Raw genomic sequence first — 25,809 nt, forward strand, 5'->3', positions numbered from 1 at the left:
TACAGAAAATTGGAATAGATTATCTTAATTTTATAAAGGCCATCTATGAAAAATTAACACCTCACATCATATTAAATGGTCAAAAACTGAAAGCTTTCACTCTAAACTCAGGAACAAGACAAGGATTTAAATTATCACCACTCCGGGGCTGGGGATTTAGCTCAGCTGCAAAAGCCCCTGCCTGGCAAGCGCAAGGTCGTGAGTTCGGTTCCCGGTACCGGAGAAAAACCAAAAAAAAAAATAAAATAAAATAAAATAAAAATAAAAATGCAGTGTAGCTCAGTATGAAAGCACTGGTAATATACACCTTTGTAAAACTAAAGCCATGTCATTATTTAGCACTTTGTTGTTGTACTTCTCCTTTTTTCCCCAAGCTATATATATATATATCTTCCTTTCAGAATGATTTGAATTATTCTCTTAATATCTCTTTTGTCCAGAACCTGGCATTTCTACTGAGTTATAATCTCTATTAGTCTCAGATTGTAGAAGCTTTCCTTTCTCCAACTTGAGCAGGTTCTGTAAAATGCCCATGATGGTACTTGTCATTCCCAGGTTCCTCTCACTGCCTCTATTACACTTTCTGAGATGACATAGTCTGCTTTGACTTCTGTATCTCTTTGGCCAACACTATCATCAGCCTGAGGTCCTAACGGTGAAACAACAAAAGTCTTCCCTGTCCTATGCCCTATTTGTGACAGGTACTCAAAGTCTCCTTGCCACACAGGTCTCCAAGGGTCTCTCCTCTGGTTTCCACTAGCCACCCCCTCCCCAGCTGTTCCTGGTTTGTCTTCCTTCTGAGGTGCATGATAGTATCATGTCCTCTTGTTACTTAGCGTTCAGTAGCTTCCTATTTCCTGCCCAGTGGTGATCAGAATTCTTGGCATAGGAAACATAGCCTTCCAGGTACTGAACCTGATATCCTTCCCAGCTTTAGCTTCTAGCACAGCCCCTCCTGCTCGTCCATGTATCCCAGACATTCCTACTGATTGCTTACTTGGAGTACTGCATGCACTTCCAGCCTCTGATTAGGATTTGAGCTGGTCTCTCTCTAAATGCCTCTGCTCTAAGGCAGAGTGGGATGGCGGTCTTGTGAGGGCTGGCACTGGCTGTGCACACTACAGGATGCTGTTTTTGCCTAAAGGAAGATCTAAATAAGATGGAGGGTTTCCCCAAGATGTGTTCAAACCTACTGCTGCTCTCCTGCCACCATGCTAAAGGTTACCTGTGTTGCACTATGAAAAATTCCCAAGAGGTTCTCCTAGAGGCCCGGGAAGCCCAAAACCTTAGGTAGTGGCTTATTTTCATTTCCAGCTGAAGACTCCTCATTCAGTGATCTATAATGAAAGCATAGAGTTCTGGGTAGCAGAGCTGACTGGTTAGTTTGGGTTGAAAACTAAGGATTCTGATTAGGAACATTCTCCATGTCCTGGCTGCTGTAACAAAGCCACTTTATCCTAGTTCACAGTCACAACTCCTCTCCAAGGTAAGTGTCCACCTTTTACAAATGAAGGGCCAGAGTCAGATAGGCTGATGCCAATGTCTCATGATCGCTCACAGGTCTAGTGAGTGTTTTCCCATCCATTGCCACTGCTTCTGGAACCACTGAGGAGGCCTCTGTGGAGAGAAATGGGACAGGAGGAAGCAGGCGAAGTTTCACAGAGGCTAGGAAATCCATTTCCTTTCCACATTTGGAGAAGTGTTCGTTTTTCTCAGGACGAAGTTCCAAGCATCTTCCCAAGAAGGCAGATTCTGAGAGTGAAATGAATTCTGTCAGGTCATCAAGCCTGGGAGGAAGGAGCTGGGCCGGGAGGAGGACCCAGGTCTTCTGACTCTAGTGTTCTTTCTACTCTACCACAGGTGTAACGTGGAGAAGGTGCCCAGTAATTCTCAGTTGGAAATAGAAGGAAACAGGTCAGGATCTGTCTTATATTCCCGTGTCTCTAAATGCAGGTATCTTATGGTACATGAAATGAACTGATTCATAGAATCAGCCTTTAGAAGCACATTTCTCTGATTACCCCCAAATTTCCCCTTCTTGGCATGGGGCATTGAGGCACTGATGCTCTTAACCACTTGCCGTGGCTTTGAAGTTGCTTGTGCCGTGTTTTAATCTGGGAGCGTCTGTGCGGTAAATACATCTTGCAAAGGTGATGGGAGCTATGTGAAAGCCTCCCTACAACCTACAGCGCCTCGGAGATGGATTTCTGCTGCTTTGCAGCTCAGCTGCTGCTGTATGTTCTGCAGGCGTCTGAACTCTGCTGGCTTGGCGTAGCAGCTTAATGCAAAGCACCTGGGGTGACTTGATCTCCGTGACATGAAGCAGTGTACATGTGTGCGCTGTTCTGTCTGCCTCCTGGAGCTGATGGCAACGGGTGTGCAGGATGCTTGCTCATTGCCCTCTCTGTGCATTGGGTTGTGTTTCAAGATGTGGCCTCTGGGCTTGCCTGTCGTGTAGGGTGGCAAACAGTGTAGGGCCATCTATCCAACCACTCTGTCCTTTGCTTCAGTTGGTTGGGAAGCAGAAGTACTTTTCTCCTAAAGATAGTATGGGGGTTAGATGGTATTGGTTTAGTTGGAAAGATAGCTATGTGTGATACACAGTTAAGAGTTGTTTCCAGTATATAGAAAACCACATTTCTTTCTCCCTTTTGATTAGTCTATGCTTTTGAATATATTGATACGATGTTTGATCACCCAAATTCCAACTTTGTCAACTGACTCAGTGATGTCTTTTGCACCATCTTTTTTATCCGGTCAGGATAAGATCTAATCTAGGGCCAGAAGGACAAAGAGTTGAGGCTGTACCCTGGACATCAGAGTAAATATTGATCACTCGTTGTCACATTCTTTTCCTAAGGAGTTAAAAACTGGAGGTGATTTGTACCTGCCCAGGTCTATGTAGAGATAAGTTGGATGGGCAGCATGGTCGATGTTTTTGTATTTCTTATTGCTGTTCAGTAAATAGTGATTAATCCAAGAAGCCAGAGACACACTATGGTGTCTCCTAAGACACATGAAGAATTATGATCTGCTTTTGCCAAAGTGAGAAGGAACTCACCCTGAATTTGAATTTAGGGATCAAAACAACTCACACTTGACTATTTAAGTTGGGGCAGTTTAAACAGTGAACCAGGTTGGGCAGATCTTTCATCCCTACTACTTAGAAAGGAGGCCTGTGGTCCAAATGGCATAACACAGGCTCACTGACCATCCCTGTGAGCAAGGACCAGCCTGTGCTCCTCTTCCGCTTGCCCCTTCTCTTTTCTTTTCTTCAGTCAAAGTGATCATGTGACTGTGAAAAGTGGATTAATAACTTGAAAGGGAATTGCAAGAGCCTGATGTCATGTCTGGGCTATTTGAGGGTAGATGATATAACCATATATAGTTAGGACCTAGATAAATCCATTTCTACTAAATACACATTTCAACTACAATTTCCAAAGGCATAGCAAGAGGCTCAGTGCTTGCTTCCTCAGGGCTGCTTGGAGCCTGTCTCATTCCCATTGTCACACCCGCTCCCTTTTCCTGTAAGCACAAGCTGATGACATGAAGTTTGGAGGTTGTATTATGAATTAACCTTTCCCTCCAAGCAACTGAAAAAATCTTTGTGTTGGAAAGTACTGAGCGTTTTCTGTGTCTGTCTCTGTAAGTATTGAAAATGGGGAAAATGAAGGAAATGGAATGCCTTACATCCCAGTTGGGAAGAGATGCACAAGTGAATGTTGCAAGGACCAGTCTGAAGATGATGCACAGGGTGAAGCAGAGGGATGGAGCAGGAGTGGAAAGGTTCATGTTACCTGTGTGTAGGAACTGCCCGAAGAGACTATGGTGAGAGGGCGAGGCCGAGGTATTGAGTCATATGGATGTGACAGCCAAGGAAGTATGGAAAAGCAGGCTCCTGGTGACCCTGTGTTCCAGTGTGGCTAAGGCCCAGGTGCAGAGGAAGAGGGTGACAGCAGCCATGAGGCTACAGAGGCAGCAGAGTAGACCCAGATGCTGTGAACACCTGGGAGGCATTGGGGTCCCGAATCTCTCGGGTAGGAGTTGTGCTCTTGCAGTGACTGTCCAGAACACTGTTTCACAGAAGAGACACCCCCGAGCTGTGGATGAGAGGGTGTGCTGACCAGTGAGTGTGTGGTGTCTTGTGGCTCTCCTGAGGGAAAGGGGGACTTGAGAGAGTCCCAGGGACGCAGTCAGATTGGCACTGGGGACTGGCACTCTGATAGCGCTGTGAAGGAGGCATCAGGGAAGGACGGTGGTGGAGGAGGCTGCATCCTTCAAGAGGAAGTCGCAGTGGAGAGGAAAACAAGAGAATATGTACTCAGAGGTGTGAATGATAAGATTTGTGCAGACTGGATGTGCGAGGAGGAGGAATTAGATAGCTCTTGGCTCTCTGTCGTGGTGGTGAGTGTGAATGGTGGTGCCATTTGCAGAATGAATGCATGTAGAAGGAAAGTCTATGTGTATGGGGTCTACATGGTGTGTGTGTGTGTGTGTATGTGTGTGTGTGCATATGTAGTAACCCAGTCCTCCCCTACTGCACCACAGCAAACCTAAGTTTTCTCCATGCCTATTTAATAGCTCTTGATATTGTGATTTTGTTAATATTGACTTCCCCTTTAGGACCACACAATAAGCTCTTTTAGACAAAATATATTTTTAGCATCCCTGGCACCAAACATTCTGCATTTTTTTAAACGGGGAGGGGAGCTGCTAGGATGGTTCTTATACTCAAGCCCCTTTGCCTTTAGTTGTTCTAAATAGATTGTATAGAAATTGCCAGGAAATAGCCGAGTGACCAAGAAGATAGATGCACTTGTAGGAAATCTGCATCTAGGTGAAAAGCCATTCTTACTGTCTGTATCAGATACTGTGGACCCAGCATAGGGTTGACAGTTGATCTTGTAGTAGAAGCCTAGTAAGGTCAAAGCCTGGTGCATTGTCTGGGATGTGGCCTCTGGAGTGTGGTAGTCCAATTACTGTACCCCAACTCCCTCTCGGAGTCCAAGGCCACTGAGAGACTCTGAGGAGCCTTGCTCTCAAGTAAGCTGTTGGATTTTATATAAACCAGTGTTCCCAAACTCACTTGACCAGTGAACTCCCTTTTCAAAGAACACTACTAATAATCCATTAAGCTGATGTACTGTGAAGCACACTTTAGGAAATGCTGAATTAGAGCCCGGATAATACATTTAGTCCAGAAAGAAAGTGCTCAGGAAATTGTGGGTCCCAGTGCTTTATTTTGCCCTATAAATGCTGATACATTAAATGTTTACTAGCTCAGGCTGCTGTGATTTCTGGTGACTGGACACTTAACCATGTTGCTCAGCCAGTTTGACCCACATATAGCAGGTACGTGGCCCACAAGTACACTTCTAACCATCGGCTTTCTGAAGCACGGAAGGCCTCCCCTGGCTCCCAAAATGAGCCTGGCCCTGAAGCCCCTCTCCTCAGCGTCTCTGCCTCTCAAACTTAGGGCCGGCATCTGCATAGACCCCTCTCAGGAAAGGAAGGATCCCAGCTGGAAATAACAGAACAGATTTTCTTATAGGGCTCATAAACTGAGCATTTTAAAATGACTCCATGAACCTTTTAATCAAAAATGAATTGCTGTGAAATTTAGTACTGACTTGGATATATATGTCCTTGGGTGTTCACGGGAAGAATATTTGACTTAATCCTTTAGAGTCACACCTCATGTGTCTTTAGAATTTGTAAAATGGCCATGATAGGAAAAGCAACGCTGAAGCCTGCCGCCCGCTACCCGTGAAACAAAGCAGCATTCGGGACTTGCGCACAGATGGAGAGGCATTGGATTTTGTTTGCCTGCAAATGCTTTGTGTTTGCTCACAATTCAGGCAAAAGCTTTGAATCATTTTTACTAATAAGGAATGGAGGCGATGTACCACAGGATCAAAGGACAGAATATTCAGCAGAAGAGGTGGTCAGTCCTTATGTTATTTTTAAAAAGGCATAATTTATTTTTTCTTTTTGTAGTACTTGGGACTGAACCTAGAGCCTTCTGACCAAGCTATATTCCCAGCCCCACTTCACTCCCCTTTTATTTTTAGTTGTTTAGGCAGGTCTCAAATTTGGGGTCTTCCTGCCTCTTTGCCTCCTGAGTAGCTTGGATTTACAGAGTAGCTGCGATTATAGGCATGTGCCTTTACAGTTGGCCAGGAGACATTCTTAAGAGACAAGAGCCAGTCTCCAAGATGAGGTGGTGAAAACTGGCTGGTCAGGGAGGCAGGAGGCCATTTAATGTTTAGAAAGAGGACAGTGAAAATTTCATACCCAGACCTGCTATTATGAAATATCAGGTGAGGTCAGGAAACTAGATGTTCTTAGTCCACTTTTCTGAAAGTCAAGTGATAGTAAATTTACAGTGCTCAGAAATGTTTCCGCAAAATGCTTGTCCAAAAAAAAAAAAAAAAAAACCAGCCCTCTCCATATCACATGTCCTTTTGTGAGCACCTATGACTGTAGCAAATACAACAAAAGAATCTGAAGAAATATCTGGGAACTTTGTACAATAGATTGGTTTTAGATAAGAGTTTAATTTAATTATTTACTTGGCTTTATTGATAGTGTTAAAAGGTGCCTGTTGGTAAAAACATGCTGATTGCCATGATATAATAAATACAAGTTGGCCATATGAACCTTAGACATTATTCCTCTGGGAAAAATGAGATTTTTGAGTTGAAACAGGTTTTCAAAGAAGGTAGCCTAATATTAAATGTTGAGACCTACTTTGTGGGTAATACAGTTCTAAATAACACCAATTATAAATCGCTTTGTTGAAGAAGAGTACATTATTGGAGTTTATGCTTTGGCATATTTCCTCTTGCCCTTTAAAATTTTTTTTTAAAAAAAATTTATTGAGGATTAAACCCAGGGCTTTCTGCTCAAACTTGCCGTCCTCCAGCCTCAGCCTCCCAGAAATGGGGGCATTATGGACATGTCCATACCCAGCTCTCCTTATTTTATGCCTATTTTAAAACTTTGAAGTTGTACCACATTTATAATTTTATGTCTTGAGTGTTTTGGTTTTTTATAATGTCCTAACAGACATTTTTTTATATGCTTTAAAAACACAACTTTACACTCTCTAGCCTGCCATTACTTGCCCTTTCCCTGGTTGTTAAACATTTTAGCTGCTTTGAATTAATTTAAATAATCCAAATGAACATTTTCAGGCATATATCTTTACCTGCATTTCAGCCATTTGTAGGTCACAAAAATGAAAATTATTTAACAGGGTGTGTGATTGCATCTAAGATGTGGGAACGTGCTTGGTGCTTTTCTGGCTCAGCCCAGCAGGCCCTTTAGTTCCACTAATATTGTGGCCTTCACCTCGCATGAGTCTGATGCAACCTTGTTTTTCTCAATAACTGAAGAACATTATGTGTCTACTTTTTTGAGCCGTAGGTTAGAATGATTGTGACGGCTTCCGGTTCCACACTTGAAAACAAAGCCACGCTCACCCTGCTGTGTTTTGTTGTTGCTTTTTAGATGCTTCAGGAGCCTGGGAGGTCAGAGTCCAGGTTTGTTAGGAATCTCCAATGAATACTCAGTGGGAGAGATGAGAGAGTTCAGCAGTGCATACAGGGTTCTTGTGACACCTCTTTCAGGACTGGCTCGGGTTTCTGGGGTTCTCCAGATACCAGAGTGCAACTGTGCTCATGAGGCAGTTTTTCAGTAGCTTGTGTTAAACATGACAGGAAGCTGACACTGGGAAGCCCCAGCGTGCTTTCCGTATACCACCCTGCGGTGTGGACCTCGTTTTAAAAGTTTTCTTCCCAAATGATTTCCTGTGTGTGATTCCTTTAGAACCCTAATAATTTTCCTATCAAATCCTTCCCACCCTTAGTGGGTATTCTAAATTATGATGTCATTTTCTTACAGAGTTAAATAGCCAAGTTTTTTAACCTTCATTAGTTATGAGATCTCTTTTTCAGGAATTGCTATATGGAGTTGTCAACCAACTAGCAGGTAACAAAAATAAAAATCATAAAACAGTGAAAATAAAAACCACTTTGACCAGTATCAGTCTTCTTGCTTTAGACTTGTTTGAAAAAAAAAATCACAGAAAGACATAACACCTAATATTTTAAAGGCCTATGTTTTTTAGCTGCTAGGTAATCTTTAGCATGCCTGCAACTATACCTGAAATGTAATCAGTGGTAATGCTGATGTTTATGTACAATGAATAATCTATGCAGTTTCCATTTTAGAGGCACAGTAAGATAGATGTGAAGATACTGCCTTTTGGTTTGTGGAGGTAATGGGGAAAAAATTGGTTTCTAGATGAAGCATGACAAATTAAACCTCAGTTGCCTGAGAATGCGTGTCTGCACATGCGTGCGCATTATATATGCGGGTTTGCAAACCACCATTTATAAGTATAGTGTACAGCTCTTCCACTGAATCCATGTGATCAAGGCTGTATCCATGTGTCCTTCACCTCTGTAGAGGCAAGGCGCTGCCCACTTGTACCTGGCAACTCTAAGTCCACTGTAGTCATTTGCATTTGTATTGCAGGTTAGCTCTTCCCCCATCCCGTCTTTGCCTAAGCAGAGTCACAGTTCCTAGTCTGAGATAGATAATTGTACAAATGGAGCTGAAATCTAAGCCTTCTGTGTACTAAGACTGGGTTTCTTGCTTTTGTTGCAGGAAGCAGGGCATTCTGACTTAGCAATTTATACCTAGGCCTTAAATTGTACAAAATGACATAATGGAAAATACTTTGAGATAGGATAAGCATTTCAACAAAATCAGATCACCTGCTACAGACCATTGTACAATTAGAATTAGTCCATTGTTCTGGACTTAAAAAAATACTCTGGTACAGAAAACAAAGTGTTGAAAAGGTATGTTTAAAAGCCTGTGTGCAGCTCAAGTTCAAGAAAGGAATCCCAAGAATTCAAAATGCTATGGAGTTGCTTCACTTTTGTCATTTTAACCTGTAGTTTCGGGGAGAACAAGTTACTTTACAATCCATTAGCAAGTGGTTCTCTGCTTCAGGGCATTGTGTAGGTTCTGTGAAAGCTGCATGGAGCTGAGGACCCCAGACTCAGCCTGCCTAAGATTGCAGGCAAGCCATGGGTCTGGCAGAGATGCGAGAGGATTTGATTTCATGTAAAGCATTTGCACTCTTTGGGCGGGGGAGACGGAAAACTACATTTGTGGAAGAATGATGTTCTGGGCAGTGAGGCACTGAGAGAAGAGCAGCATATTTAGGAGAATTTCCTCTTTTTATGGCAAATGGATTCTTGATCCTGGATAGCTCGTGATGTATTTGAAGAGGGCAAAAACATAAAAAGTAGCTTTCAGCCCTGCAATGAGAGATGGGTCAGGGCTGGAAACCTGGGGTGGGTCAGAAAAGGAGGATTGAGATGGCCCATGGGGGTCCACAGAAGAGACGCTATTGTGACTAGTAGAGAAGAAGTCTGTCAGTAGCACAAACCAGGAGTAGGGTATGTCTGGGAGGACTAGGACAGCCAGGCCGAGAGGTTGAATGGTGATACAACCAACATACTGAGGAGACACCTTCCTTTGCGGCTTTGGGGTCATCCTCTTGTCTATGTCCTCTGGCAGAGAAAAAGCAAAGTGGCAGAGACCATCAAGTCCAGTGAGACTTTACTTTTAGAACAGAATAAATTTGTTTCTCTTTGGACGGCATTGGTGCCCAGTCTGACAGCATGGAGCTCTCCCCTTTATGAGCACAGATAGCTCTAAACATGCCTTCCGGTGGGGTTCAGGATTTCTGTGTCCTGACTGAGGAGATGGCAGGCCAGGATGCCTTTGCCACCGCGTACTGCTGCCCCTGAGTTTCATCACACTCCTTGCCCATGTCTCTTGTTTCACCAGAAGCACAGTGAAATTAGGAGTGTGTCTGTCACAGGCATACAAAGCAAAGATGTGCTTGTGATCTGTCAATAGAAAAATGACACCCTCTGTTGGCAATGTAGGAAATGACACTGTGAAGATGTCACAGAAGGTCAGTTGTTAAACCCACAATCACAAAGAGGTCTGACTTTTGGGTCCATCCTAGGTTATAAAGAATGCTAATGTTTAAGAAGTCCCTCATAGGATCTACACATTCTTCTCACTGCCTTTCATATATCCCTTTTCAAATGAGTAAAATGTTTGCATTTATAACTCTTAGGATGGTAGAAGAATATGCCAGAGACTGTGGTGCTATGCTAAAGGTGATAGTAAATAAGCTGGTTTTTACGTGACATAAATTCTGCAAGTACAAGCGCATTTCTCAGCCTGCAGGGAGGTGGAGTAGGGTGGTTGTAAGGGTGAGGGAACACCTTGCCACAATAATCTAAAAATCCAATTCCCTCGGGTTCTATAGTCCTAAACCTCTTGTATTTGTCCCTCATTTTAGTATTCATAAGGCCAATATATGCATTAGAAAAATAAAACAGTGACCCAGAATAGCAGACAATCTCGCCCATCCCTTTGACAGAGCATTTTCGGTTAATTTATGCAGACCCCTTTGCACTTCAGCTTTTTCCCCACTGGTTGCTAGGCAACCATTTGAGTTACTGCGCATGCCTTTTTTATGATAACTGTCATTATGATTATTTTTTAATTATACAACTGAGACCATGGATTAAAACAGCATATTGTCACTCATGCTTTGCCACTGCTTCCTAGCGTTCCTGAGCACTCCTAGAATCACCTGAAATTTTCATGGCAGTGATTTATGATCATTTTTTGATGTTTCTGGCTTCACAAAGGAGCTAGAGATGGCATCATAAGGGGAGCCAGATTTTTGTGAAAAATGACTATAGCATATATCACAAGCTGTTATTGATCAGGGTAGGCCAAATCAGATATTAGGATCTTGAACCTAAATTATATCTTTGTTCCTTTAACTGTGTCTGCTTCCAGTATGAAGGGATGTGAAAGCTTATATAGCTTGGCAGCCTATTTTTCAAAATTACAAAGTGCTAAGCATTTGTAACTGTTAGACCTGCTTTTGAATAAACCCACCACAAATTTGGGGGCAATCGTGCAGCCCTGACCCTAGAAATGTGAGTTACCTGTGCTCAAGGACATTTGTTCCTTTTTGCCCAAATTGCTCCACACACGATGAGTGCAGTGAGCTGAGATGAAGGGTTTCCTCCAGCAAGTGACAGAGGTGTGTGTGGCTGACAGCACGCACAGTGCTCTGAGACCAAACAGTCACTAGGTGTACACAAAAGCTTTTCATTTTGAGTTTCCAGAGTATAGTTGGAGTTATTTCTAAATATACAATGAATTTGAAGACAAAGGAGACTGAAACTAATGGCTGTGTATATTTTTAACCAACTCTGTTATTCATTTAAAGTGCAATTTTGGGTTAACTAGGATATTTTAAATAGCATAACGAGAGATTCGCTGTAAAAGAAATCCACAGAATACTTCTCCTCTGTGGCAGGAACGGGGGCCTAATTGTGTTTTCATATGACTTGATGTCAGCCGCAGCAAAACCGTCACTGAGGAGTGCTTGATCTGCTTTGTTTCTGTTTGTTTCACCCATCCTACAGTTCAGGGCGGCAGCTCAGTGAAGTCTTCATTCAGTTACCTTCCAGGAAAGAGTTACCAGAATACTATGAATTAATTAGGAAGCCAGTGGATTTCAAAAAAATAAAGGTAGATATGTTGTTCACTAACTTTATTCTTCCAGTAAATAAAGAAGTATGAATGCATGGAGGTGGGTAGAGGTGGGAGTCAGCAGGGGCATCTTGTCTACCACCGACACACACAGGGCTCGCCACCAGAGGCAAGGCTGTCTTTACGCCTGTGTGTGTTGTGTAACCATTATGCTCAGAGTTTTTGTATGACTCACCCTGCCTGTTTTGTTTACTGTCCCGAGCTCCTTCCTCCCCGATAGGTGAAGGGGCACTGGTGGGAGGGGTTTTCAGTGAGTGGCGCCCTTTGGGTTGAGCAGTGCCATCCCCCACCAGGGCTGTAGGCTATGACGACAAGGAGAAGATCAGGCTTTCTCAAGTACTGATTGTTGTATTTTCCTCTTCCTTCCTTCCCTCTATTTTACCCACAATTGTCATCAGGAGAGAATTCGTAATCACAAGTACCGGAGCCTGGGCGACCTGGAGAAAGATGTCATGCTTCTCTGTCACAACGCTCAGACCTTCAACTTGGAGGGATCCCAGGTGCGTCTCTACTTGCCTGCAGAGCTCTAACCTTGAATATGCCTGTGTTTTTTCAAGTAGAGCATTTCACTTTTATTCTGAGACATGGCTACTTCACTCCAGCAGAAGAAAAATAAAAACAGGTCATATTCTCTGCTACCTGTGTGAGGCTATCAAGGCCTTGGCATTTTCAAATTACTGTTGTGTCATAGCTGGGGAGCTGGGCTCCCCCATTTCCCTTCTAGGTTTGTCGCTAATGGGAGAAGGAATTCAGATGAACCATTTAAGGTAATCCTTTTTGAAAAGCTGCCATACCTTTTTTGCTTTTGGAGAAACCCTATATTTAATTATGTTTACCATGATTTTTCTCAGTGTAACTTTGCATCAGCAGTTGAAAGTACTGATTTAAAACAAAGCATAGGGAAAAAACTGCCTCTAATTGCTTTTTAAAAACTTTATCGGTTCAATTATAACTCTCGTTACATTCCCTTCTCCATAGTTAGCAAGTCTAATAGGATATAAGTGACACCAAATTTATTAAAATAAGAAGGTGAAGGATACTTTCATTTTAATTACACCTCAGTTACTCTCATGTTTTGTTGGAAGTCACCTTTTTCTACCTGTATTTTGACCTAATGCTCTCCTGACCGGTGAAGAAGTAAGAATGAAGTGTCTGGTCAGTGTGTCTGCCAAGCAACGCAATCTTAAGCCGCTATTAAGCTTCTTTGCTGACCTTAATCTTTTGCCTGGATGTCAATTCCATTCATCAAATTAAAGAACACTGAATCTTCAAGACGTGCCCTCAGCAGACTCTGCCTTTCCGGGTTAACAGCCATTACTAGTACTGTTAACCAAAACAAGACATGTGGAGAGCAAGCCATCTGATTTAGAGACCCGCTAAAGAAAAGGCAAAGCGGGTAACTGGAGGAATCAGACAATCCTTTTTTTGTTTGATCATTGTAGTCTCTGGAGAGGTTTCTGTGTTCCTTAGATCAGGAAGACATTATTAATTCTGATATGCATCTAGTCCCTTTCTGGTCCCACAACCCCTCTGTCTGGACTGTTTCACAGCTGCAGTGAGGTGACAAACAGCCCTTGACTGGGGTCACGTCCTAGACACTAGCTTATCTTTTTACTCTGCCCATTTGCTGCTCCTCAGGCTCGGGATTTCCCAAGCGCTCTCCAGGGTGAACTTGATCTCCATGAAGTGCTGATTCCAGTCACCCTCTCACCTCACCCTGACGCCTTTATCCCAGCTACTCCCAACCTAAACAGTTGATGGCCCCATCACACAGATCCCACAGGCAGCTGCTCCTGACATGCACTTCTTTAAGCTTTGAGGTCCTGGGTAGCTTTTCACATCTCCACCGGAGAGTAACGTCTTGCATAGCAGGTACTATGTCCCAGCCCAGGAAGTGACGGTGGTGTCATCCCAGATACATCTTTTTTATTCTTGCCTTTCCACTTGCCTCATTTGTTCTCCTTTCCCACCCCTCGTGGGATCCTCTTCACTTTCAAGAGCCACCAACTCTGATTATCCCACGTTTGCTCTCTCTGCTAGTGTTCATTTTCCCGTAGCACTCAAGGCTTAAGAGAAAAAAAGAAAATGCACACTCATCTTTCCCGTAAAAGCAAAATAGTCCTAGAAAGCAAGGACTTTTCTTTTTCCTTTAAAAATTTTTTGCTGTTTTTGTAAAAAGGCAATATAAAACTTAAGTGTACATCTCCAACGGTGTTAATTTTATGCACATTGTTATGTGACAGATCGCTAAGACTTTTTCATCTTGCAGAACTGATACTCTGTACCTAAAGCAACTCTCTCCTCTCCCCTACCCTGGCTGAAAGCCACAATTCCACTTCTTTTCTGTGAACTCAGCTATGTACCTCCTATCTTATAAGTGGAGTCCTTCAGTATCTCTCAGTGGTAGCTTATTATTTCACTTTACAAAATGTCCTCATGGCTTATTTTATTTGTAGCTTATGACAGGATTTTCTTCGTATTCAGGGCTGAATAATACTTCACTGTGTATATATACACCACATCTTCTTTAGCTATTCATCTATGCGTAGATAATTTGCATTGCTTCTAGCACTTGCTTGTTAGGAATAATGTTTTTATGACCATAGGTATACTCTGCTTTAAAGTATTTTAGATACATAGCCAGAAGTGGGATTGCTGGATCAGATACCAGTTCTGTTTTTGAGGGAAAGAATTGTGAACTTTGTCGATACCTGCACCAGGTGTGCGCATGCACTAAAAATAGAGTGTTTTATTTATTTATTATTTTGGTACCAGGAATCCAACTCAGGACCTTGCACTTTCCAGGGAGGAGCTTATGTCACTGAGCTATATCCCCGGCCCAAAAAATAGGGTGTTGACTGGATATGTATTGGCTGGCACCAATGAGCTCAGTAATATGGAATACCACTTTAAAGAGATTCTTTTACCATAGTATTACTGTAATACTTATTAGATTTTTTTTTCAGTGGTGGGGAATGAACCCAGAGCTTTTGCACTAAAGTACATCATGGCCCTTATTTTTATTTTGAGACAGGGTCTTGCTTAATTGTGCAGGTTGTGCTCTGAATTGTAACCCTCCTGCCTCAGCTTCCCAATTTGTTGGCTTTATAGGCATATGTGCACCACCATGCACAGCTGAAAGATAGTTTTGTGAATTCTCTTTCTGTCGTCAAAGATGTGGGCATTTTATTCACCTGTCACCCCCAAGAGCACACACACTTTGAAATGTCTTTGCATTTAGATTTGCTCCCGTAGGAATTTCCCTGCCTGTATTTAGGTTCAGTGTTTCTTATGTAAGCATGGGCTCCCACGGTGATGTTTCTAATACCATTCCTGTAAAACAAAGCTAGTGCACTGCATAAGGAAGAGCATGCTGAGATTGTGCACCCCAGGCCTGCAGCTTTTAACAGATGCTGCTTTGACTATTTAGATCTACGAAGACTCCATCGTCTTACAGTCGGTGTTTAAGAGCGCACGGCAGAAAATTGCCAAAGAGGAAGAAAGTGAGGAGGAAAGCAATGAGGAAGAGGAAGAGGAAGAGGAAGAGGAGTCTGAGTCTGAGGGTGAGTCCAGACATCTGCTTCCTGCATGCCCTTGTCCCACCACCTGTGGAGGCAAGTGGTCAGGTGCTAATACAAAGGGCTTTAGAGGGGGCAGATCTGGATTCAAGCCTTTAGTCTGCTTTCCCCCGGTGGGACACCTCAGGCTCTGTACTCCGCTTCCTCATCTGTAAAACTGAGGTAAGTATGTGAGGAGCTGGGGTCCCGGCAAGCACTCTGGGCAATGCTCCCTTTGATGTTCTAGTGTACAAAGTTAGTATAAGCAGCTTCTTTCTGTGCCTTAGCACAGTGCTTCTGAAACCTGTAGGGCTTGACTCTCTGCTTTCTTAACCAGGTCCCACAGGATGTGAATGTGGCTAAGCCAAGGCCACACTTTGGCAATTGTTTTCTTTTCCTTTTTATTTATTTTATTTTATGTTTTTCTTTTCCTTTTTAGACAGAGTCTCACTATATCATGAGTTCCATCTAGCCTTGAACTCACTGTGTAGCCCAGGCTGGCCACCAGCTCCTCAGTGACCTCCTCCTGCCTCAGCCTCCCTCATACTAGGAATCCAGGCATGTGCCACGGTGCCTGGCTTAACAGTTATTTTCTTTTTGCTTTTCTTAATACCAGACATTGAACTTTTGACCTACACTTGCCAGGCAGGGGCTGTGCCACTGAGCTACAGCCCCAGTCCTTGGCAGTTATTTTTAAAGCAATGGTGCTCAAACAGAACTGGAAGAGTGTGGTCCATTTTATTCACCCTAGGATGTTTTTTTTGTTTTTTTTTGTTTTCTTTTTTTTTTTTTGGTGAGAGATGATTCATCTTGATTTTGTTAAAATTTTTGTTATTTTGTTCACAATACAGGTTTCGCTTTCTTTTTTCAAATATTGCATTGGAAAGGTATTTGGTGAGACCTTGAATTTTACCCTCATGGTAATAGCCTTACTATTTCAAAGAAGGTTGCCTTCAGAAGCCTAATCATATTTTCACTCCCTACCATCCTATTAGTTACAGTCCATATTTAAAACAGGGCAGACAAACTTTAAATGTGAAAAAGATTCCATTTTTTTATAATAAAAACAACTTATAATTTCATTACCCAATACAGCAGTACATTTTGAGATGCTGCCTTCTAGATTTCATTTATATGTGAAATTTATGCCATAATTTTCCCATACATGAACATTTTTAAAGCACGCAATGAGTTTTTCTACAAGATGCACTAACAGTCATTAATGAAGGTCCAAAATGGATTTTATTCCTTGAACCAGGCTTGCTCTGACCTCTTGCACCTTTGTCTAATTCATTATTGCTACTGTAACAAATTCCCACAGACTTAGTGTCTTTAATACAATGCAAGTCTATCACCTTACACTTCTGTAGGTCACAGGTTCAGCTTGCTTCTCTTGGCATAAGAGCAAGGTGGCAGCAGGCTGGGAGGTGAGGGTAGCCCAGTGCCTCGCTCATTCTAGTTGTCAGCAAGATTCAGTTCCTCACGCTGGTATCATTTACGTCATTACATTGAGTCACCTGGAAAATGCCTTTTGCCATGCCAAGTAACAAGTTTGGCAGTTGGGACCAGTATTCTATCTACCTTGCGTGGTAAGTAGAGCTTTATAGGGGTGCGTTGTAGCACCATAGGTAGCTGGTGGGAGGGTTCACCTGATGATTTGGTTCATTACCTGCTTGTTTACAGCCTCCTGGCAGGTGGGATTTCTTGAGGTCCAAATCCACTGGCACACAAGTGTGACAACTTTAGAATGTCCCGCATTCTACTCATGGCTATATTTTTTACACCTGTATGGACTTCTGTAGTCTCGTATCCAGAACAGGTCAACCTGGATACAGGTAGAGACTTCATTTTTTCTTTTCAAGCTGTTTAAAACTGCCCAGGATGACTGGTTACTGGCATCAGGTTTTTAGAGCCTTTCTCTCCCCAAATAAATATCCACCCATGGCCTGCTACGTATAGCACGTTAAGTAGCAGACATCTGGGAGTAATGGATTGAAACCTTGACTAGGAGTTCTGTGTTGTGTATTAGCATTTTCCCCACTTGGGATGGAAGAAGGGCACATTAACCACTCTATTTTCATCTGTTTCCCTGGGAAAGTTCATTGTGTAAATGTTTCACAGGTCCCTTCATAAAATCCATGTGACAGTGTCTTCTCTCTAAGGTTCCTGCTGGAGCTATGACTTGCTCCATCACAAAGAATGTGTCTGGGTGCCTTGAGATACCTCAAACATGGTATTCTAGGAAACTGGTTTGGATAAGAGGCCCACATTCTCTGTGAACTTACCTTCAAGTACTGGGAGTGCCGTCTGTGGGTGCCTGTCCCAGACCAAGGCCATGAAGTGGCTTATCTTTGGTCCTGGCATCCATACCTACATTTGTGCTGTAGCACTTTGCACATTTGTCTCCTCAGCATAGCCCTGTCAGAATGGAAATGAGCACTCTTTCTTAGGAAAGAGGCCGTGTGCATGTGACTACCCTGCCTCCCCTCCATTCTGTCAGGGTGGGTTAACAAGTAGGTGTATGGCAACTCTGCATTGGCAGGAAAGCTGGGAAGGTCAGCAGGGGATTGTTTAAGTGCAGTGTAGTGTTCCTCAAGATGGAGAGTGTTCAAGCTTTAGAAGGAATTAGTCAAGAACATATGAGCTGATACATAAAAGTGTCCCACGTGGGATAAAAAAGTGAGGTGTGGAATATGGACACGTATGAACATCCCTTTGTGAAAACCATGTAATACATTCAAATGTGTGTGTGTATATATATATATGTGCATTCTTCATAAAGCCTATAAATTTATACACAGAAAAATGGATATATGTGCAGATATAGACATTTTTCTAAGCAGAACTATAAGGGGAAAAAAATGTGGGAGAAAAGGAAGCTTTCAGAAGCCATTTCACTTTCCATTTTGTACGTTTGCCATTAAAAACATTCCATTCTTTCAATTTATTTATTTTGGTTATTAATACTGGGGATTGAACTCAAGGCCTTTGTACTGAGCTACACCCCCCACCCTTTTTTGGGAGGGGGTATTTTTATTTTGAGACAAGGTTTCAGTAAGTTGCCCAGGCTGAGCTCAAACTTGGATCCTCCTTCCTTAGCCTTCTGGAGTACTGGGATCATGGGCCTGTTTCACTCTGCCTGGCTTTGAGTTTTATTTTTAAGTCATCTAGACCAGTGATGACGAACCTTTGAGACTGATTGCCCAAACTGCAACCCAAAACCCACTTACCACAAAGTGCCAACTGCAATGAAACCTAGATAGCTGATGTTCGGCTGCTGGCGCCATGCTAGGGACTTGGCTAGGGGCCTCTGCGTGCCCACCGCAGCATGCATGCCATAAGTTTGCTACAACGGATCTAGAGTTACCTAAACATAAAATTATGGGTCCTTTTGTGCTCATCTATATTTTTAATGCAAAATTTCTATCAAAGAAATGCCCACCCCTTCACATACCGTGCTGTACCTATCAGCTGTGAGGAGACGGGAACAGAAGCGGGCCCAGTGAGATCTCATCCTTTCCCTTGCTGCCTATTTCATGTGACTCTATAATTCATGTTCTGGACAGAGAATGACTTGCCAGTGAAACAGGGTGTTACCTAGAAAGGACAAGGAGAAGAGGCGCAATGGCTCCTTTAGTTTGTTACCTTTGGGTTGGGTCACTTTACTTCTGTACAAGGTTGCCCTGTGAATCCTCACTGGTGTCTGTTTTGTTTCTGTTGTAGCAAAATCTGTTAAGGTGAAAATCAAGCTCAATAAGAGAGATGAGAAAGGCCGGGACAAAGGAAAAGGCAAGAAAAGGCCAAATCGAGGAAAAGCAAAGCCTGTAGTGAGTGATTTTGACAGCGATGAAGAACAGGATGAAAATGTAAGTGTCGTCTACCTTCCTCTCTGTGTCTGTATTCTTCTCCCATTCAGGACTGACGATGGAATGAATGCTTGGGATTTTAACACTAAGGGTGTGAATCGAGTGCCCTGGTTTAGGACAGTGGTGGCAAACCTATAGCCCTCATGCCGCAGCGAGTTGTTTGTATCATTGAACGCTCTAAAAGTTTTACCGTCACTCGTTTAGAACAAAGAATGTGGAGCTTTGTGTACTGCTTTTTAAATAGTCTTTAGACATGAAAAGCTACTAAATTTCCCTTCCCTTCCTTCCTTTTTAAAAAAATCTTCCCATGCATTGACTTGCTACAAATAGAGTTTTCTTCGTGGCCAGTTAATATGTCACACTCAGCATCGTACCACAGTACCTAGTATGTAGCAGATTGGAAGAAAGAATGAGAAAAAGGTTGTGTTACAGTCTGGAGCTTGTGTGCCTACCTACAATGCCATACAGTGAAGTACTAGCAGTGTTGTTTTTAACATTTGGGAAATGCAAGGAGCATTTATTAACTAGGCCCTAAAATAGGTACCTTCCTGTGTGGTGCGTGTTTAATGCTTATGCTGTAGGGTAGATGTCTGCACTATGTGACATCATATTACAGAAACCAGCACTTAGGTTATATGCTTAGCTCCAAGTCACAGAGCCAGTACGCACCCAGGGCTGCAGGCAGACTTTCTAAACTACCTTCCATTTCATTCACTTTCTAGAAGAGCTTGGGTTCCCTGCCACCCACCCGCTTTCTTTCTGGAAAGATAACTGTGCATTTTAGTATATATGCTAATTTTAGTATATATGCTGATTTGCTCTTTTAACACATTGTTGCTCTGGTCTGGTTGGAAAATTTCAGAATTACTTTTGCACTCCACCTTTCCCCTTGATATAAGTGTTTAGCCATGTATTTACATTCCTCTGTTCCTTAACTTATAGCAAGCAGCAGATACCCAATGTAGTGTATTTTGCTTTTCCCATGAATTTTCTAAAACACACCTAAAAATAGAAGATATTAGCCATCAAGGTGTGGCTTGGGATTCTCCAATTAGGAGCATCTCTTCTCCATTTAGAGGTTGGCCACAGCTGTAAGGGTCTTTCTGTCTTCCTATAGAGATTTAGAGTGTTCAGAATCCCCAAATGTCATTTCTTTTCTCCTTTGCCTCATGATCGTTTATTTTGCCTTCTTGATGTTTTACATTCCCGTGTATTTCATACTATCTTTCATTATAGGAACAGTCAGAAGCAAGTGGGACTGATGACGAGTGATCCCTGTGGAACTGAATACTTTTTTCCCTCTCTCATTTCTACCCAGTGAGTTACTTTTCATTTGGGCACTGGGTTCTCTCTGCGTCCTCATCATCATCTTATAAACTAGCTTTAGAATAGTGCCAGACAAACATATGATATCATGGTGTAAAAAACACAAAGTTTGTAACATATTGTGACCAAATGGGCCTCAAAGATTCAAAGATTAAAACAAACAAAAGCTTTTGATGGAAAAAGTGGGTGGATAGTATATTTCTATGGGTGGGTCTAATTTGGTAAAGGTTTGTGCCTGGTTTTATCACCTGTTTGGATGAGATTTTTGTCTTTTGTAGCACTGGTAACCAGGAGAAGCCATTAAAAGCCACTGGTTATTTTATTTTTCATCAGGCAATTTTCAAGATTTTTATTTGTTCGGTATTATTTTTTTTACACTGTGGTACATATAAGCAACTTTAATAGGTGATAAATGTACAGTAGTTAGATTTCACCTACATATACATTTTTCCACTTTATGCTCTATGATCTGAAAAATGCTTTTTAAATTGTATGAGATTTATGTCTACTGTAAACATTGCTTACCTTTTTTTGCTCTTGGTTTTAAAAGTTTTGTTGAAAACGCTATTGAATATTGCGATCTATATAGTGTCCTGGATGGCTTCTTTTGTCCACCTGACTTCCTATGTTACCAATGTGTATTGTCTCCTTCTCCCTAAAGTGTACTTAATCTTTGCTTTCTTTGCACAATGTCTTTGGTTGCAAGTCATAAGCCTGAGGCAAATAAAATTCCAGTAATTTCGAAGAATGTGGTGTTGGTGCTTTCCTAATAAACATAATTTTGCTCCACTAATGATGCCTCTTGGTTTTGACTCCTAAGAGATTAAAGTCTTTTTGCCTCCTTCAGAAAGCTAGGCAGATTCTAGCTGCAGAACATGTGGAATTGATTGAGAGACCCAATCTTCTGGAATGATCTAGGTGTGTTATAAGGGAAGAGATTATTACTTTCCTGACTGTAAACTATTAAATAATAGAAGAGATGCTTCCAGGACCACGCCACACTAAATCCCTTTTCAGTTTTATCCCATAGCTTAAATTCTCTTTATTAGCCAGAAAACCTATAAAGTTATTTTATCCCCTCCCTGCCCTTTTAGTAAGCCATTGGAAAATAAATTGCAGTCATCACACTTCACCCCAAACACTTTAACACAAATAGGGAGAAAAAAAGGATTTAAATAAATGTGTTATGTACATATACCAGCTCCCCACAAGGAGTCTAATCATTATTTACTGCAAACCAGTACTAATAAAATTAAAAATGAAGAAAAAAAAATAGGCCAACCACTAGTTCCACTAGTTCCACAGCCATACCAAAAATAATGAGCAATAGTTGCCTCGTATCTAATATGCGAACCCATTGTCGTATTTTCCCACTTCTCCTAAAACTGTCATATTTGTAATTATGATTTTGGGAAGGTACATACTTTGCATTTGATTGCCATGTTTGTTTGTTTTTGAGACAGGGTCTTACTGTGTAGAACTCACTATGTAGCCCAGGCTGACCCTGATCTCACAGCAATCTTCCTGCCTCAGCCTTCCGAGTGCTGGAATTATGATGTGTGCTACCATACCGGGCTCAGTATTTTTTTAAAAGTTCTCACACAACCAACCCAAATTGATGCATCCTTTCCTAAGAAACTGTTGGTGATAGGATCAAAACATGAATTTTCTTTCATCACTAACCCTTATTAGAGTCTTCAAAAGCGATCTCTGGAACCCTTGTGTCTATAATAGATGGAATTGTCAACGTTGCATGCTACTTTGAATTTTAAAGAAAGTTGAACCCACCCAGAAGGCATTCATCTTCCTTTTTCCCCCTAAATGTCAACTGCCATGTCTCAATTTCCAGTTCTGAGCATTACAGTGTTGGGTGTGCTTTCTTAATTTGATTGTAGGAATACTGTAATGAAAGCATAGCTGTATTCAGTTTTCGTGCTGCGATAATGTAGTACTAATTTGAAGAAAACTGCCTTTTTTCTCTTGCTCCCATTCTATATTTTCCCTATTTTGTGTGGCTTTTGTAATCTCTTCTTGGCTTGAGAGGCATTGCTATTCTAAAGCCATCAAACCCACTGTCTTTATAGTTCAAGATTTCTGTTGTGTGAAAATGTTCTGTAGTGTTTCTGTGACAGACTTTGCTTTGCTGTGCTCCTTGACTGGTGGAAGAGCATCACCCCCAACCCCCGGCATGTGAATCATCTCTTTGTGCAGCAGATCCACACTGTAGACACTACCCACCCGTTAGTCACTTAGCAGCTGTCTCCGTTATCAGATCAACTCTCACAGTATTATAATGCATCTGCTCAAAGAAGACCAGTGGTAGCCTAACTCCATCCCAGTGTTGGCATCATTCATCTCACTTGACTCATCAGGCCTTGTATCATCTCGTATCATCACAAGATAAAAAGGATGAACACTAAGCATATCCTGTTAGTACCTGAGGAAATCATGGAGGCTAAAAACTTTCTCTCAGCAAACACTTGGTGCTGTCAGTGGGTGGAGCAAATGTGAATTTGGTTACTGTGTGCACTCACAGCTGCCCCCTAATGGATGGGAAGGATCAAAGCAGCAATGATATCCCACAGAACCAGCAATGACACCCAGAGTGAGTCGTGGGCCACCCTGCGCCTGCCCATCAACCTGTTTAGTGTGTCCTGGCAATCAGCTTGGTCAGCCCATTTGAGTCCATCCAAAAGCCTAGTGCCTACAAAATCCAGCATGTTCGGAATGGCATGACTGTAGACTATTTCATAATTGTTTTTTCCTACATGTATAGGGCTAGGTACAACCCACACTTTCATGCATACACTGGAGGTCTTACAGTGTTTCCCTGTGGATAAGGGGACACTACTGTGTAGCTCTCAAGCCACATCCTCAGTTCCACATGGAGGCAGTCTGGCATTCCCACCTACTTCCCATTCTGGATTCTGAAGCTACCACTGTCCCTACCTTTAGAATAGACCTCCAACTATTCTACCCCCAGCCCAGTGCCCTGGGCCACATCAGTCCCTCAGCTCTACTTTCAGTCTCTTCTGTGTACCTGCTAGGCAATGCAGCATGTCTAGCCCTATCAGAGGTAAAGCCTGTGCTCAAAACTCAAGCAACATGGTCCTAGATGAGATGATTCTCACAAGCCTGGCCTTTAGAATGCGATATTTTAAACATATACCTCTTGACTTCCAATTAAGGTACTGTTGTACAGCCAAAATGTATTAAACAAATACAGGCATGAATCTCCTAACAGGATACTATCTGAGAAATATGCTGTCGGGCAATTTCATGGATATGTGAACATCATATAATGTACTTACATACATTAAGAGGACTGCATGGTTTGTTTTTTTTTTTTTTGAGACCAGGTTTAGTTTAGTCTCTAAGTTGCCCAGGTTGAGTTTGAGCTTGCAATCCTCCAGTTGTTTCAATATAATGTAAGGTACTCCTACTATATATATAGTCTGAAACGTTGTTATAGAGTGCACCACTGTGCATTGGAGCAGGGAAGTAGAGGTGTTTAAAGACTTCCTTTCTTTTCCAACACTGCTGATTTACCTTTAAAGTATAATTTTTCAGATGAGAGCTTGAGCCATGGCCCTGACCTAGAAATCAAGTGTGTGGGTTATTCTAGACTTTGGCATGGATTTCTAGTTTCTTCTACAAAACATGAAGACTGAGTTGTATAATCCTAAGCCTCACAGTTGATATAAATCTTTACATTACCACAGATTTTCATTATACTAGAAAAAGATGAGTTGTGAGAAACTCAAATTATAAATAAGGAGTAAAATAAAAGATAGGTGATAGGAACTAGAGAGATCTTTCTCAGAGGGGAAGAGGATCAAGAGATGCAGGGGAAGGAAAGGGGCTGAGAAGGAATTCAGATGTGACGTGTCCATGTATAACTCTGCACAAGGAATGTAAACATGGTGTACTTCAAGTGTGTACTGCTGTATGTACATACATACACACAAAAATATTCACAAAATTAAGGAATAGACTGGAAGTGGCTTCTAAGGGTCCTTCAAGCAGTGAGGGCTTCAAAATCAGTCTTTCTCAAAGTGTTACCCTGGACTAGCAGGATCAGCCATCACTTGAAAACTTTGGACTAGAAATGTTCACGCCTTATTTTGAGACCCACTGAATCAGAAAGTCTTAAGGTGGGGCCCAGCAGCCCTCCAGGTAGTGCTGGTGTATGCTCAAGTGTGGGAATGACTGCTGTAACTCTATCAAGTTCTTAATAATTTCCATTGTTCCTTCCTGGAGGACAATACAAAGCCACACTGGTTTTGATTTAGATCACTGCTGCACACAGGAACATGGAGCACACAGTTGTCATTCCAGTTAAAAGAAACCATGGGGATAACTGAAAAGGCTGAATATTTTCTTTGTCTCTCAGAGAGCTCTTCTGTCCTATATGTTACAAGGCAGCAATCTTCACCTATCGCTGACTTAAACTTCATTCACAATTTGGTATAATACCGGTGGGAATATCTTTCGTTTACTGAGCAGTCAGAGAATTATTCTTCCCTTATGAACAAATGTTCCCACAAGAATTTCATGTTCACATCAATCTTACTACACCGGTATCTTGGAAGAATGAGCAAGTCTTAACTGTTTTCTTAAATTCAGCTGTCTGATCAGACTAGAGAATACAGCTTCTGTCTGGATATATTGTCATAGATCATGAATCTGAGGATGAGAATCTGGTTTCCTTGGGGATGATCAATACACAAAATGATAAGGCACAGAGTGAGAAACTATGACTGATCAGGCTAGAATGGCTAGACTACGGTGCAGGTGAGCTGTGTTCCTACTGGTATGGCTCAGGACCCTGAGCTGAATGGAGGACAGAGGTGACACATTCCAGATAACTGAGCTGCTTTTCATGCAAGAAACTGTTCGGGTTCTACATCACTTTCAGGATAGATTTTTCCGTGGGATTTTCTAAGTCGGATAATGCCAGGCTACGAAGTCTGGAAAAGACAAGGAAGCCTGTTTCTTGTTTATAAATTCTGCTTTTTGTTAATTACACGAAAACGTTTCCATCCACTGTGAACTGCAGAGCAACTGGGAAGCACGGCCCACTGTGGGATTATAAACCTCAAAGAGAACAGCTTCAGAGTCCCTCAGGCAAATAATACTTAATTTTCTTATACAATTTTTAATTAAATTCCTTCTTGGATTATGCAATGGACATCTGTCTACTATAGCCAATGAAACAATACAAACAATTTAAAATTCACCTCCCACCCAGCAGTAGGTTTTAACAGCCTGATGGGGTTGCTTCCTTGCATACACAGAACACATACAAATGTCAGCTCACCAGTACAACCTGCTAAAAGCAGAAGTGAATGTGTTGTTCATTGATAGTTTCTTTCAGGGAACAGTTC

General features: G+C 42.0%; 1 protein-coding gene across 8 annotated transcripts in view; it reads left to right on the top strand.

Annotated features, from left to right (window-relative positions):
* The window catches only part of Smarca2 (SWI/SNF related, matrix associated, actin dependent regulator of chromatin, subfamily a, member 2), a 171,948-nt gene extending 150,733 nt beyond the window's left edge, over window positions 1–21,215 (top strand). For 6 of the 8 annotated variants that reach the window (XM_005388600.2, XM_005388604.2, XM_005388602.2 and 3 more), the window contains 6 exons: window positions 1,861–1,914; window positions 11,547–11,652; window positions 12,072–12,173; window positions 15,104–15,236; window positions 18,954–19,096; window positions 20,333–21,215. In XM_005388600.2, the coding sequence (XP_005388657.1) occupies window positions 1,861–1,914; window positions 11,547–11,652; window positions 12,072–12,173; window positions 15,104–15,236; window positions 18,954–19,096; window positions 20,333–20,368 (574 nt within the window). In that variant the 3' untranslated portion in view covers window positions 20,369–21,215. The remainder of the gene's footprint in view (window positions 1–1,860; window positions 1,915–11,546; window positions 11,653–12,071; window positions 12,174–15,103; window positions 15,237–18,953; window positions 19,097–20,332) is intronic. The other 2 variants (XM_005388605.2, XM_013516311.1) reach the window with 1 other exon arrangement.
* Window positions 21,216–25,809: the final 4,594 nt, after the last annotated feature.

Source organism: Chinchilla lanigera, unplaced genomic scaffold, assembly GCF_000276665.1.
Source record: "Chinchilla lanigera isolate Chin_1 unplaced genomic scaffold, ChiLan1.0 scaffold00033, whole genome shotgun sequence".
NCBI lineage: Eukaryota > Metazoa > Chordata > Mammalia > Rodentia > Chinchillidae > Chinchilla > Chinchilla lanigera.